Source organism: Muntiacus reevesi, chromosome 17 (assembly GCF_963930625.1).
Source record: "Muntiacus reevesi chromosome 17, mMunRee1.1, whole genome shotgun sequence".
Taxonomy (NCBI): Eukaryota; Metazoa; Chordata; class Mammalia; order Artiodactyla; family Cervidae; genus Muntiacus; species Muntiacus reevesi.
This window is the reverse complement of record NC_089265.1, coordinates 34,187,834-34,203,627: the sequence shown is the minus strand read 5'-3', so window position 1 is coordinate 34,203,627 and position 15,794 is coordinate 34,187,834. Positions and strand designations below refer to the sequence as shown.

The following is a 15,794-nucleotide window of genomic DNA, read 5'->3' as shown; positions in this document are numbered from 1 at the left end:
AACCTTGTTTCATATTTATTCATAAATGAATACATTTCTCCCATGAAGAAAGTATACTCCCTTGGTCCTAAAAGAGGTTACTGTGACTCAGAGTAAGTATCATGAGTCAAGATTTTAAGTTGACTCAATGAAATTATAGCTTCATCCCAATTTATTTTGGAATGCAAAAGTAGGAATTCAAGAAATACCTGGGGTAACAGGCAAATTTGGCCTTGGAGCACAAAATGAAGCAGGGCAAAGGCTAACAGAGTTTTGCCAAGAGAACACACTGGTCATAGCAAACACCCTCTTCCAACAACACAAGAGAAAACTCTAAACATGGACTTCACCAGATGGTTAATATCGAAATCTGATTGATTATATACTTTGCAGCCAAAGATGGAGAAGCTCTATACAGTTAGCAAAAACAGGACCAGGAGTTGACTGTGGCTCAGATCATGAACTCATTGCCAAATTCAGATTTAAATTGAAGAAAGTAGGGAAAACCACTAGACCATTCAGGTATGACCTAAATCAAATCCCTTAAGATTATACAGTGGAAATGACACACAGATTAAAGGGAACAGATCTGATAGACAGAGTGTCTGAAGAAGTATGGACGGAGGTTCATGACATTGTACAGGAGGCAAGAATCAAGACCATCCCCAAGAAAAAGAAATGCAAAAAGGCAAAATGGTTTTCTGAGGAGGTCTTACAAATAGCTTTAAAAGAAGAGAAACAAAAGTTAGAGGAGAAAAGGAAAGATATACCCATTTGAATGCAGAATTCCAAAGAATAGAAAGGAAAGATAAGAAAGCCTTCCTCAGTGAGCAATGCAAAGAAATAGAGGAAAACAATAGAACGGGAAAGACTAGAGATCTCTTAAAGAAAATTAGAGATACCAAGGTAAATTTTCATGCAAAGATGGGCACCATAAAGGACAGATATGGTATGGACCTAACAGAAGCAGAAGATATTTAGAAGAGGTGGCGAGAATACACAGAACTATATGAAAAAGATCTTCACAACCTAGATAATCATGAGGTATAATCACTCACCTGGAGGCAGACATCCTGGAATGTGAAGGCAAGTGGGCCTTAGGAAGCATCACTACGAACAAAGAAAGTGGAGGTGATGGAATTCCAGTTGAGCTATTTCAAATCCTAAAAGATGATGCTGTGAAAGTGCTGCACTAAACATGCCAGCAAATTTGGAAAACTCTGCAGTGGCCACAGGACTGGAAAAGGTCAGTTTTCATTTCAATCCAAAGAAAGGCAATGCCAAAGGATGGTCAAACTACTGCAAATTGCACTAATCTTACATGCTAGTGAAGTAATGATCAAAATTCTCCAAGCCAGGCTTCAACAGTACGTGAATCATGAACTTCCAGATGCTCAAGCTGGTTTTAGAAAAGGCAGAGAAACTAGAGATCAAATTGCCAACATCTATTGGATCATTAAAAAAGCAAGAGAGTTCCAGAAAAAACATCTATTTCTGCTATTGACTATGCCAAAGCCTTTGACTGTGTGGATCACAACAAACTCTGGAAAATTCTTCAAGTGATGGGAATACCAGACCACCTGACGTGACTCTTGAGAAATTTGTATGCAGGTTAGGAAGTAATAGTTAGAAATGGACATGGAACAAAAAACTAGTACTAAATCGGGAAAGGAATATGTCAAGGCTGAATATTGTTACCCTGCTTATTTAACTTATATGTGGAGTACATCATGAGAAATGCTGGGTTGGAGAAAGACAAGCTGGAATCAAGATTGCCGGAAGAAATATCAATAACCTCAGATTTGCAGATGACACCACTTTTATGGCAGAAACTGAAGAAGAACTAAAGAGCCTCTTGATGAAAGTGAAAGAGGAGAATGGAAAAATTGGCTTAAAATTCAACATTCAGAAAACTAAGATCATGGCATCTGGTCCCATCACTTCATGGGAAGTAGATGGGGAGACAGTGGAAACGTGACAGGCTTTATTTTATTTTATTTTTTTTGGCTCCAGTATCACTGCAGATGGTGATTGCAGCCATGAAATTAAAAGACGCTTACTCCCTTGGAAGAAAAGTTATGACCAACCTAGACAGCATATTAAAAGGCAGAGACATTACTTTGCCGACAAAGGCCCATCTAGTCAAAGCTATGGTTTTTCCAGTAGTCATGTATGGATGTGAGAGTTGGACTATAAAGAATGCTGAGCACTGAAGAATTGATGCTTTTGAACTGTTGTGTTGGAGAAGACTCTGTAGTATCGCTTGGACTGCAAGGAGATCGAACCAGTCAACCTAAAGGAAAACAGCCCTGAATATCTGTTGGAAGGACTGATGCTGAAGCTGACACTCCAATACTTTGGCCACCTGATGTGAATAACTGACTCATTTGAAAAGACTCTGATCCTGGGAAAGATTGAAGTCGGGAGGAGAAGGGTATGACAGAGGATGAGATGGTTGGATGGCATCAGCACCTCAATGGACATGAGTTTGTGTAAACTCCAGGAGTTGGTGATGGACAGGGAGGCCTGGTGTGCTGTAGTCCATGGTGTTGCAAAGAGTTGGACACTACTGAGTGACTGAACTGAACTGAACTAACAAGAAACAAATACTTAGAGAAAATCAGCTGTTGTATCCCTTTGATACCAATGGAATATAAACCACCAATTCTAAAAAACAACACAAATATGGCTGAAAAAGGAAAAAAGAAAGTGTCTATTTTCTAAGAGAATGACTGAAATAATATGCTTAAATGCAACGTATAACATTTATGAAATAGCCTGAAACTTCCCTTCCTTAGTCTCTTTCAAAACCAAATTTTATAAATAAGAAAAAATATATTGCATGTCTCTAACACTGAGAAGATATTTGTAGAGATAATGGCAAATATTCACCTTGGCAACCATGTGGTCAACAAATATCTACAAGACATTAAGTATAAGGAACTAAGGTAAACTCGACAACAAAATGTCTGAACTGGATATAATGGAAGGTAAGCAGGTCATGGACTTTGAAATATAGCCTTAGTTTATGAGCTGTTTGATTCTGGGGAAATTACCTATGACTTCCCCGTGCTTAAATATGACTCACAGGTAAAATATATTGTTTAGCAGATTAAACAAGTGAACACCTAAGGGTTTAGTGTTACTTGGAAAATAGCAAAGGCTCACTGATTTGTAACTGTTGTGATTATATTAAAAAGATTAAGTGGGAGAAAAAACTCATTTGCCAGCAGTCACCTTTGACATAGAAAGAGTGAAATAAAGGCTAGCATTTCAATGTGATGTGGAGTCAGAAAGGAAGAAGCTTCTCCTGCTGACCAAGTCATCAGGATGAGTCTAAAAGTGAAATGCCCTCCACGTGGTTGGCCAGAGGAGAAGCTGAGAACAATCAAGTGATGGATAAACTGGAAAAGTTACTTGATCAATAAGACCAGGCACCCTGGGGCACATAATGGTTCTGGTTCCACGAGTGGCAGAAGCTTAGACAATTAGGTTGACTTTTCTTGCCTTGTGGGTTTTTGTTTTGTTTTTTTTAATGTGTGATGGAAGAATCAGGATTCCTACTTCTGTAGACGATAAGGAGAAAAATACAGCAATACACATAAAGCACTTAGAGGATGGCCTCTCCAGTTAGAGGAAAGATTATCTGATATGGATGAAGTGTTCAATATCCTTAACTATTATTGTGACTAAAAAAGCAGAGATCTATGTCTGTATTTAATTGCAGAATGAAGGGTATGTGGGAAAGAACATAAAGGATACAGCAGTAGAAAAGGGGATTCAGAAATCTGTATTAGAAAGATAAAGGCAACTTAAAATAATTAAGCTCTGAAAAGTTACTCCAACATAAGGAGACAAAAATATAGTCTCCTGTTAAAAAACCAAAAACAGTCCAGCCTTGAAATTATCATACTCTTTTTGTCAATATTCCTAAAAATGACATATGGAATACAATTAACTTCATCAAATAACTATTAGCAGCTACTACAATGTAAAAGCTGAGATACGGTCATGCATAATCCATATAGTCCATGCCCTCTGTGACTGCATGACATATGTGATCTGCACACAGTGAGCTGAATAAGCCAAGTGTGAACCTATTTTATGAGAGCTCAGAGAATAAAACATTCAATTTTTCCTATGAGAAGAGGAGTGGGGAATGAGCTTAAAAGTCTTCTCCAGGGTTTCAACTCAAATGTCTGAAAGATGAAACAGTTCCTATAAATAGATAAACTGAATTGTATATTTAAAAAAAATGAGTGGGGAGAGTTTGGAAAACTGGACAGTGCATGCCAGCTTAAAGACATTGAAGTTCAAAGTTAAGAAAAAAAATTATGTATATTAGCAGGATCCTCCAAGGCCAGTCTGCAGCCTTTGCAATAACATAGGAAGTACTATGTAAGATGTAAGTTAGATTATGAAGTAAGGTTACACATCATCAGGTAGAAAAAGGAAACAGGTAAGATGCTAGAGTGGATAAAGTCATTTGCTGAGATTCAGAGATGAAAGTATTATACTTGAAAAATATACCTAGTGGGGGTAGTGAGAGAGTGAACAACGAGGCACTACGGAGAGATTGGCCTCGATGATAAACGTAATACTAAGAAGTTTAGTCTTTATCTTAAAGGCCTTTAGAACCACAGGATTAATTTCTATGTATCCTTAACCGCTTCATTTTAAGAGTTCAATGGCTTCTTTGGTCTTTCTTGAAAACATATTTATTACTATCAAAGATTCTAAACCCATAGCATTAAAGTGTTCTCTGTCACTGTGAAATATCTGATGGTATTTCTATGATGGAAAATATCTAAATTTTTACATTTCTATTCAATTAAATAGTTGAATATTTATAAACAACTGGTTATTTATAGGATGAATGACTCATATCATATAGATAATATCCAAGTTCTTCTTGAATTTTCATCCCTAAAGTTAGAAATATACATATATCTTTGAAAACACTCCACAATTCATGTATAAATAACAGTCTTGCACACTTTATAAAATGTTCTGTCCTAAGTGCTTTATGTGTATCATTTCCTATCATTTAATTTAATCTTCATCAAATTCTTACTGCTAAGACTAATGTTACCCCATTTCACAGATGAAGAAACAGAGGCTCACAGATAGGAAGGAACTGCCCAGAGGCACACAGCCAATAAGTGAACAAACCTGAGTTTTTACTCAGGCAGGCTCTCTCTCAGAGTGTGCACGCTCCCATCCAAGTAGGAACCCTGCTTAGCTTCCAAGATCAGAGTATGCACTCTCACTGTGGAGACTACATGTTCTGTATGAAGTGACTTTTTTCCCCCATCCTTGTTGAACCAGACATTAGCTCTTTTAGGAATGTTGTTAAGTCTGTCCTTCTCCCCGACCTTCTAAGGTCTTGTCTCTGCTTGTTCTAGTCTGTTCTCATAAGTCCTTTTCATTATTGATCACTAGAATTTAGTTTACTCATAATGATTTTTTAGTCCTGCCACTTTTATTGCTTAGATAAAACTATTTAAGGGAAATTAATTTTCTCCTTCCCCAGTCCCATCCCATTTTTGTTGTCTGCCACCAGTATTCTTTCAGAAACTTCTTTCTCACAGGATCTGTTTGGCAGAAGGCTTAGACTTACTTTGAGTTTGTTTCTACTTCTTCATCATTTAGTAAAAAAATTCAAGTCCATCATGAGAGAAATCATGAGGTTCAGTATTTAAACTCCAGAGTATTTTCTGTGATTATTTGCAACAGCGCTCATGGTAACGAATCAGGATCCCTTTGTGACATGGATAGTGTCACTTTCTGCACAGTTTCCTTCCTGCCTAGAGAAGCTTTTTAAACCAGCATTGCTGGAATACCACAGGAGCAGTTGCTATTCGAAATGACTTATCCTCTGCCACTCCATCAAAAAAATTATGCTGGTGGGTTTTAACATACAGGTGACCAAGTCAAAGAGTCACAGTGCTCTGGAAGTTGGCTGTGTGGATACTGCCTCTCTAAATCAAGAGGCCAAGATATCTTATCATACATGTGAGGTTTCTCTAATTTTTGTTTCTATTATTTTGTATATATAAATGTATGTGTTTTTTTGGTGCATAAGTGTATACACCTGTGTGTATGTATGTATGCATCCGTGTGAATTGCATTTTTGCCAGGAGACTTATGAGGGCAACATTTCTTGAGTGAGGCTAAACTTCCTGTTTTCTTTCCTGAGGCCAAACTCCATCTACAAATGTTTCATGTGTGGTTTTCATAATTAAGCTGATTTTGTGCCAAGCAGGGGCACCATGTAACCAGTTTCAATGGCTCTTTGAGGTCTGCAAAGATGCTTGTGTAACAGAACACACAGACTGCCTGCTAAAACCAACCAGAAATCTGATTTCATGATACAAAAACATTTGCTCAATTAATAATAATTTGCTCAAATTAATAACAATAATTTATAGTATTTCAGAATCATGAAAAAAAAACAAACAAACAACTTCAACATACTGGCAGATTTCCAAAGACCCCTATTCTTGTTAAAAAGGAGCAAGAAGTTGATTATAAGGTGAGGCTGACTGACCTCCAACTTCTCAGCTATCTTACTTGAACCAAATTCTGTGTTCTCATTTCTTAATCCAATATACTGTTGCTAACAACATCAAACAGTAAAAGTAAAGCATAGTGCAGTGCTTTGGAATTTGTAAAATACTCAATGAATAAAGAGTAATGTTATTATCAGTTTTTGCTAGGGTAAAAATGCTGGAAAAGAGAAATAAAACATTATCTTGTTTGGAATTTGCCAGGCCATTGTTTAATATCACTCCTCTAGCATGGGTTAGTCAGGTAAATTTTATTGTTTTTATTCTGACCTATCCATGGTATCCAGCTTTTTATAAAAATAGACCCTATTTCTAAAATCTACTATATTATGCTATAGTATAATATGGGATGTGAATGAAAGTTATACTATTAAGTCATGATAGAAGTGGTTTATTATAGATGCTTCTTTTCTTCTTTTATATAGTTTGTAAGTATTTGAATTACTTAGGTTACAAAAGACTACTATGAAGTTACATGAACTGTAATTTATATAGTAATAAACAACTGACCAGATATCTTTAATAATCTGTTAGAAATGGTACTTCAGGGGAATTCAGAAAACTGGAAGAAGTCAGTTTAGTATTAAAAATGTATGAACACATTTATAGTAGAATCTGAGTGGTGAGATAGAGAATGTTAGGTACAAAATAATAAATTATACATTAAGAAAAATGCAGGTTCATTACTTCTGAGTACATAAAAAAATTCTTCCAAACTATAGGTCTTTGTACATATTTTATTAAATAAAAATTTAAAATTCAAAATAGGATATTTTTGTATGTGATTTGATAGTACTAATATGCAGAAGCCATCTTTAAGCAGTAAGAAATGATCTCTGTAAGCTTGTATGTTTATAATGTTATTTTGTTCAGCATTCTTCCCTATAAATAGTAAAAAGTTTATATCGGCCCAGCCCACAAGAGTCTATCAAACAATAATTTGTATATATATATACACACACACATATATATATATATACACACACATACATGTATATTTCAAAAGAATGTATTTATGTTTTCTCCAAAGAGAAAACAGCATGAACCATAGCTGCCTTTATCTCCCAGGGTTGGGGAGTCGGCTACGCACTCTATCAAATCCTTCCTACTGATGTTAGTATAGACCTCATTTGACCAAAAAAATACTCCCTGTATCATTTACAAAGGCAGTTATTCTCCCAGAGTATCAAGAGGTTAGAAAGAGAATATCCAGTGAGAAATCATTGGGTTTTGTGTTTCCCCACCAACGCTCTGACCGTGAGGAAAATGCTCTCAGAGGCTCTTACCTGCAGTGTACCACCATCGGGCCTGCGTCAGGAGGGTTACAGGTTTTGACTCTCCGTAAGAAAGCTAGAAAAGGCGTTGGGTGTTCTGGAACACCATGATCAGGCCAGGCAGTGAACTGGAATTGTCTTACTTCTCTCTTCTCACTTGAACCATTCTGTGAAGTAAGAACAGTGACTGAAATTCTGTGTTCTTAGCCTTAAGTTGTATGATGTGTAATAATATGGAAAAGGTAACATGTAGATGTGCTATCTTAATTCCATCCCCTACCCTGTATTCCTTAGGAAGAAATACTCTTTGGAGTTATAACTACAAGCTATTTGCAAATGACAAATATTTGCTCAGGAAGACAAAGTTCCTAGGTGAGAAGCATTCCATTTCTCAGGTTTAACTATCATCAGGAGTGCTCCTGTCATATTTTACAGAAAGAACTAGTTCTTCTTCATCCAGTCGTCATTTGCTGAAACTTTCATTCAGAGCAAGAGTTTCATATTTATTGACAAATCACTACACAAGGAGAAAAACTGCTGAGCGATAATGGAAGAATCATTTCATTCTTCACTGTTGCCAGTAGAATCAAGATTTAAGTAAAGCCTTGAAATATTTGATTTCTCAAAAACAGCTTTCTTTAAATAATGGAAAGGGGAAAGAGAGGGGGGAAAAGCAAACCTTGTAAAGTGCAAATGTTCGCACACAATACGTGGCCAGCTCCACTGTATCCAGCAGCGTCACTTGGACAAGTCCATGAGTTTCCGTGCCTCTGCTGGGCCAGTACTGGTCACACTTCACCTAGAAGAAACAAGTGACACATTCAGGGCAGAGCCTCATCAATTTCTCTATTAGCTTTATTTTGAGTTGCTGTTGAAGGAAAACAGCTTTTCTGCATTTCATTTTATGTTGATCTTTTTCTGGCGTGCATTCTTGTTATCCCAATATATGTAAATTACTGCTCTGATGCCAATGTAAACCACATTTTTCAAACTGGTAGGAATACTAAACAGTAACAGATTCAATTTTCCTGGAGAAAAAATAAATTGCAGATTGTCACCAAGTAGAATAAGGAGAGAGGTATTTGAAACTTGAGAGGACTTGAAAAGAAAACACAAATTTGTTCTAGGATAGACGTTAAGAATCGCTTCAGAAAGATTACACTTAGGCACTTAAATGACATGGTGAGATAGTTAGTGTTCATCCATCAAGGTTTAAAAGACACAAACGATTTCATCTTGAGCTATCTCGAAATATGTTTGTTTAAAGAAAAGTAGAAATAATTTGTAAATCTGTCAAAGTATACCAAACAACATAGCACTTTTCTTTAATATAAGATAAATGGTATGTGTATCAAAAACAAATGAAATATGTAAAGTCTGGGGGAAAAGGACTGTCTGTTCTTTAAAAAGTCTCGGAGAGTCATACACTAGAAGTGGCAAAGTTTAAATAATTTAAAACCCATTCATTTCGGATGAATAATCTACAGTGACTATATGAAGTTGGACAAGAAAAGCACGTAAAAAGTATTCAATGCAATTAATTTAATATGCAAGAAAGAATAATTCCAAATCTGCTGTATGACTCAAATTTACTGAATGTGCCTTTGGGCATTAAAAAGCATAATGAAAAATAGCAAAGATAACACTGTATTTTCTAGTAAGATGATACATCGGAATATATTTACCCTTTGCATCTCAGATTAAAAGAGAAAAAATGGGAAGTAGTTCTTAACTGAAGCCAATTAAAATGCATGTCTCTAAGTAAAGAAACCTAGTACTATATTAGTACATCTTCTACTTGAAAAATACTTGAAAATTACAATCTTTGGATTTAAACAAAAGCAATGAAGCATTATCATAGGTACTTGGATTTTTGGCTCAGTAAATAGAATTACTAGGTAATTATTTGCTTTTATGTTGAATATAAATATTATTACCATTCTGTAAATAATATTGTAATTTTCTGTTTCACAACTAAAGCATTTGCTGCTCAGAGTCAGCCTCTTTCTGTGTAGATACCAGACCTTGTAAAAAGGGAGAAGGTTAATCCTCTACACAGTTCCTAGACAAGATAAAAGAAAAGGTACAGTTACATAGGAAGGCAGAGACTGCATTCTCAAGGTCTGGCTCCTATGCCTTTATCTCAACTGTGAGATGCACACAAACATTATCTATTTCAAGAAAAACGAACAAAAGTGGTTCACCATAAAAATGGAGAATTATGTCTTAGTAAGATTTTTTTTAAAGGCTTGCATTTTCTAGATGCACAAAATATTCTTCTGTTTCATATTTCTATCATATGTTCTAACTTAAAAATAACACAAGCGAAAGATAGTTCTTTAAGGAGAATATTGATGTAGTAAGACCAGGGTTGGGTACCTCTGTGTATTCTCTAGTCATCCATTAAAACCCAAGTTGTACTTGGACAAACTTAGCAAAGGCTACCCTCATAGGGCCAACATTACTTAAGTAACCCTAATTCAGATCGGAAAAAAAAAAAAAATCACAAAAATGAAGTCAGAGGATCTGTTCTAAACCATGAAATAGATGTCAAGTTGATGTCTTGTTGCAAAAGACAAAAGAAACTGGAGGCCTCTTATTGCAACATTTGAAGGGATGCCAATAATGTACTGAGTTTAGGAATCAACAGAGAAACTCAAAACTCATGATTTAAGAGTTTCAGCTGAACATGAGCCCTTCCAAATCAAAACCAACAGGTCATATCCCAGGAGGACAAATACCACTATGATGGGTACAAAAATAGCAAGTTAATGCAACAAAATGAACCAGAAGTTCAGTACAATTCACCAAGCCCAATTCAATGTAATTACGTTTCAAAGCTGGAAAATGGTTGTCCTTAGACCTTGTAGTGAGGTAAGACAAAGGAAAACAACAAAAGAACCATAAGCCAGCCTTTATGTGACCTCTGGAAAAATGACTCCATTATTGAGTGAATTTCCATCGACAAATCCACTTCAACCCTAAAATGTAGGAAAACTTAAACTTATAATGGTTATTTTAAAGTTTGAGAACTGCAACTATTTTTGGCTAAGTTAGACTCTGACCTCTTTAGGAAAACAAAAAATCCACAAAACATTACTATAAGGAGTAAATATTATGAACATTTTTTAGCTAAAAGAATAAAGAAATAGTTCTTGTACTCATTTTAAAGAATGTATTCTAGCCTTACTCTTTACTGAAAAAAAAAACCTCTAAAATGTTTTAAGTGCAATTGCAAAAACTATGAGCAACTTTTAAAAAAAGTCAATATATTTAAACATCTGTGTTTTTTTCAAGAAATATTTTACAAGGGGAGTTTATGAAAAAATAAATGTTCTAATGTATGTGCACATTCACACGTACAGTCTCAGCAGTGGCATTAGAAGGGTTGCCTGAGGCCTCTGAGCAGCAACACGTGCTTCCCTTCAGCGCAAGGACTGCAACACTTTTTTCTCCACCTCATTCTCTGAGTAGACGGTATAGGTTTCATCCTGAAGGCTAAATTTAAGGGCTTAGACTTACTGACAAATATTCCTTTAAGCCTTGCATTATTAGCCATACACCAAACAAATAACTTCTGATTGTAATGTTAGAGAGGGAGTCAGAAGTCTAGTGAGAAAAAAATTAAAAGGATACAGAAGAATAATATAAATTTTATATATATATATATATATTTTTTTTTTTTTCCCCCCCCCTAACTAGCTAATACAAATGAGCTAGCTCTGTTTCCCTCTCTTGAAATGTTTTCTTTGGCAATAACCCTCCCCCACTACCAGTTTTTTTTCTCACCCTGGAAGAAGAATCTCAAATGGTATTTCTAGAGAGTTACTACTTGTTAGGCTTCATGCATAGAGCTGAGTATGAGAGTTAAGATGTGCTATACGGAAGCCTCCCTTTGGGGTATACAGAAGGCGGGAGTTACAGTACAAATACTGATGTCTGTCTTTTCTTATTTGCTTCTGAAGTGATTACAAGTGGCCTTCAGGACTGATACATGGAAGGTCAGGCAGTTTCACTGCTTGACCAGTGAGATGCTTCTCTGTTTCCAGGACCAAAGCCTTATGGCCTCTTTTATAAAATGGGAATGATTATCTTCTGCATGACAGGTTTATTATAAGGGTTGGAAATCTTATACCTGAAACTCTGAACCCAATGGCCAACACAAATAGGTGGGAATCCAGTGGGAATATTTATTAGTAGTTAATCATGTTCTCAGCTTTTTGTGTTTGTTGTTATAAACCACTGAAATCATTCTGAATGTGAAAAATTGAATATATTATTAATCCTAGCAGATACGTACTTAGGATTTTCTAGATGGGAGGTGAGATGTGAGTGGCAATGAAAACACCAAAGTGAAAAGCAGTCCTGCCCCCAGTCCATCAGCCTTATTGACTAAATATGTAGGGGTGTTTAGATCTCCTGGTTCTTCAAATAGGTAGTTGTGACATTCCAAGCAGTCCTTTAATGGACCTGGGCCCCAACTGGCTGTGAAGAGAGAATGTACTAGAATCAGAGTATTAAAGAAGTAAAGTAGAACCAGGCTATGGTTTAGAAACATCACCCTGTAATGCTACTTGAGGCCCAAATTGAATGAGACAGTTCAGATTCCTGGCTGAATTTAGGGGAGATATTTCTTTTTATTATCACAAAGAGAGTCCCTTTACGTGGTAAGCTTTCATTTTTTCCATAATTATGGAAAGACCAGATTGACCATCGCTACATGTATGCTGTGGAATTCATTCATTTTCTCCCTTTCATGGCAAATTATTAAAAGTAAGTTGATGGCATGATAGAACATATTTAAATGTATTCAAAAGAGCAAACTCATTATTGGAAATATCTCGCAGGATTTGATCCAGCAGGTCTACTGACTGTGCTTTAGGGAAATGCTCTCCTTGTTTCGATTTTACTTCCACATGGCCTATCTTGGACATGGTTTGGCACATTAAGGGCACTCAACACGTGCAAGCCAACTTTATAATCAACTATACTGTGGTCTAGGTTGGCTTATTTTTAAACAGCCTAAAACTTTATGAAAACAAAACCTCATTTCAATTTAACAAAGCTTTATTGAGCCTGGTAGCATGGCGGAAGGCATCAGAATTCAAATGTAACAAACCAAAACTCCAAAGAGTCCCAGCAATATTGAGCCCAAACGCATTTGTCACATAGTATTTGAGAAAGCCTGCCTAGGACCAAGTTATTTAGTGAAAGAAACACTTAGAAGAGACAATAAATGATATTTGGAAATCAGTACTTAGTACGTTTGGGCAAAGGACTCTACTGTAAAGAGGGGACAGTATGTTAACATTAGATAATGCAAATCAAGGCTGTTCTTGGGAAAAAGGAAATGTTACCATGACTAAATATACATTTAATAAGAAGGATACAATGAAAGAAAGTTTCAGATAAATATTAGGATATATTTTAGCAGACAGAAAAATTACACGCCAAACTGACTCTGTAGGCTATTATATCTCTCTAGCATTTTTTAAAAGACCAGATTTAATACTTGACTTTCCAAAATCAGGAGAGGTAATTCTTAATGATTCTCTTCTCTTTGAATAATAGTGTTATTCTCTCCATTCAACTAATATTTAGTCATATCTATTTTCAAATGGCAAAACTATCTGGTTTATGAATTTCTTCCATTTTCTCTTTGCTGACCACTATTTAGTGAAGGATCAAGGGCAATGGAGTCCTTGAAATGAGAGTGATATTAAAGCATTTGACTATCACTACAGTCATAGCTTTTCATAAATAAAACCATAATGTCAAAAATATTATTCTCTAAATAAACCAAATTTTGCTGCTTATCAGTTCACTGAACCATTCAAACACTTACCAAACCATTTATTAATTTAAAAACTTGATATTCATTTTTTTTTTTGATGTGTGCTATAGAATGAATATCTATGCCCCACCCCCCCCACCCCCCAATCATGTTGTTGTTATTCAGTTGCTAAGTTGTGTTTGACTCTTTGTGATCCCACAGATTACAGCATTTCAGGCTTCCCCAACCTTCACTATCCCAGAGTCTGCTGAAACTCATGTCCATTGAGCTTGATGCCATCCAACTATTTCAAGCTCTTTCGCCCCCTTCTCCTCCTGCCCTAAATCTTTCCCAGCATTAGGATCTTTTCCAATGAGTTGGCTCTTTGTATCAGGTGGCCAAAGTATTGAAGCTTCAGTTTCAGCATCAGTCCTTCCAATGACTATTCAGGACTTCTTTCCTTTAGGATTGACTGGTTTGATCACCTTGCTATCCAAGGACCTCTCAAGAGTCTTCTCCAGGACCACAATTCAAGAGCATCAATTCTTTGGTGCTCAGCTTTCTTGATGGTCCAACTTTCACATCCATACATGACTTCTGGAAAAACCGTAGCTTTGACTATATGGACCTTTGTTGGCAAAGTGATATCTCTCCTTTTTAATATGCTGTCTAGGTTTGTCATAGCTTTTCTTCCAAGGAGCAGGCTTCTTTTAATTTCATGGCTGCAGTTACCATCCACAGTGATTTTGGAGCCCAAGAAAATAAAATCTGCCAATATTTGCATTTTCTTCCTATCTATTTGGCATGAAGTGATGGGACTGGATGTCATGATCTTATTTTTTTGATTGCTGAGTTTTGTTTTGTTTATTTTCCAATTTTCCTGCTGTTTTTTTTTCTACTTTTAAAAATGTATTTATTTTAATTGAAGGATAATTACAATATAGCACTGGTTTATGACTCAGGAAACTCAAACCAGGGCTCTGTGACAACCTAGAGGGGTGAGATTGGGGTGGGAGGGAGACTCAAGAGGAAGGGTACATATGTATACCTATGGCTGATCCATGTTGATACAGGGCAGAGCGTTGAGTTTTAACCAGCTTTTCTCTCTCCTCTTCCACCTTCATCAAGAGGCTCTTTAGTTATATTCGCTTTTTGTCATTAGGGTGGTTGCTGTTGTTCAGTCGCTCAGTCGTGTCTGATTCTTTGTGACCCCATGGACTGCAGTACTCCAGGCTTCCCTGTCCTTTACCAACTGCAGGAGCTTGCTCAAACTCATGTCCATTGAGTCGGTGATGCCATCCAACCATCTCATCCTCTGTCATCCCCTTTCCTCCTGCCCTCAATCTTGCCTAGCATCAGGGTCTTTTCAGGGTCTCGCCTAGCATCAGGTCTCCGCATCAGGTGGCCAAAGTATTGGAGTTTCACCATCAGTCCTTCCATGAATAATCAGCATTGATTTCCTTTAGGATTGACTGGTTTGATCTCCTTTCTAGTCAAGGGACTCTCAAGAGTCTTCTCCAACATCACAATTCAAAAGCATCAATTTTTCTGTGTTCAGCCTTCTTTATGGTCCAAGATTCACAACCATACATGATTACGGGAAAAACCATAGCTTTGATTGCATGGACTTTTGCTGGCAAAGTAATGTCTCTGCCTTTTAATATGCTGTCTACGTTTGTCACAGCTTCGCTTCACAAGAGCAAGCATCTTTTAATTTCATGGCTATATTCACCATCTGCAGTGATTTTGGAGCCCAAGAATATAAAGCCTGTCACTGTTTGCATTGGTTCCCCATCTATTCACCATAAAGTGATGGGACCGGATGCCACAATTTCGTTTTCTGAATGTTGAGTTTAAGCCAGCTTTTTCACTCTCCTCTTTTATCTTCAAGAAGCTCTTTAGTTCTTCTTCACTTTCTGCCATAAGGTGGTCATTTGCATATTTGAGATTATTGATATTTCTCCCTGCAATCTTGATTCCAGCTTGTGCTTCATCCAGCCTGGCATTTCAACTGATGTACTCTGCATATAAGTTAAATAAGCAAGGTGATAATATATAGCCTTGATGTACTCCTTTCCCAATTTGGAACCAGTACGTTGTTCTATGTCTGGTTCTAACTGGTGCTTCTTGAGTTGCATACAGGTTTCACAGGAGGTAAGGTGGTCTGGTATTCCCATCTCTTTAAGAATATTCCACAGT

General features: G+C 36.6%; 1 protein-coding gene across 7 annotated transcripts in view; it reads right to left on the bottom strand.

Annotated features, from left to right (window-relative positions):
• PTPRD (protein tyrosine phosphatase receptor type D) overlaps positions 1-15,794 on the bottom strand; it is a 541,703-nt gene that overhangs the window by 43,828 nt on the left and 482,081 nt on the right. For all 7 annotated transcript variants that reach the window (XM_065907691.1, XM_065907693.1, XM_065907692.1 and 4 more), the window contains 2 exons: positions 8,502-8,621; positions 7,835-7,989 (listed from right to left, as the gene is read on the bottom strand). In XM_065907691.1, coding sequence (XP_065763763.1) covers positions 7,835-7,989; positions 8,502-8,621 — 275 coding nt within the window. The remainder of the gene's footprint in view (positions 1-7,834; positions 7,990-8,501; positions 8,622-15,794) is intronic.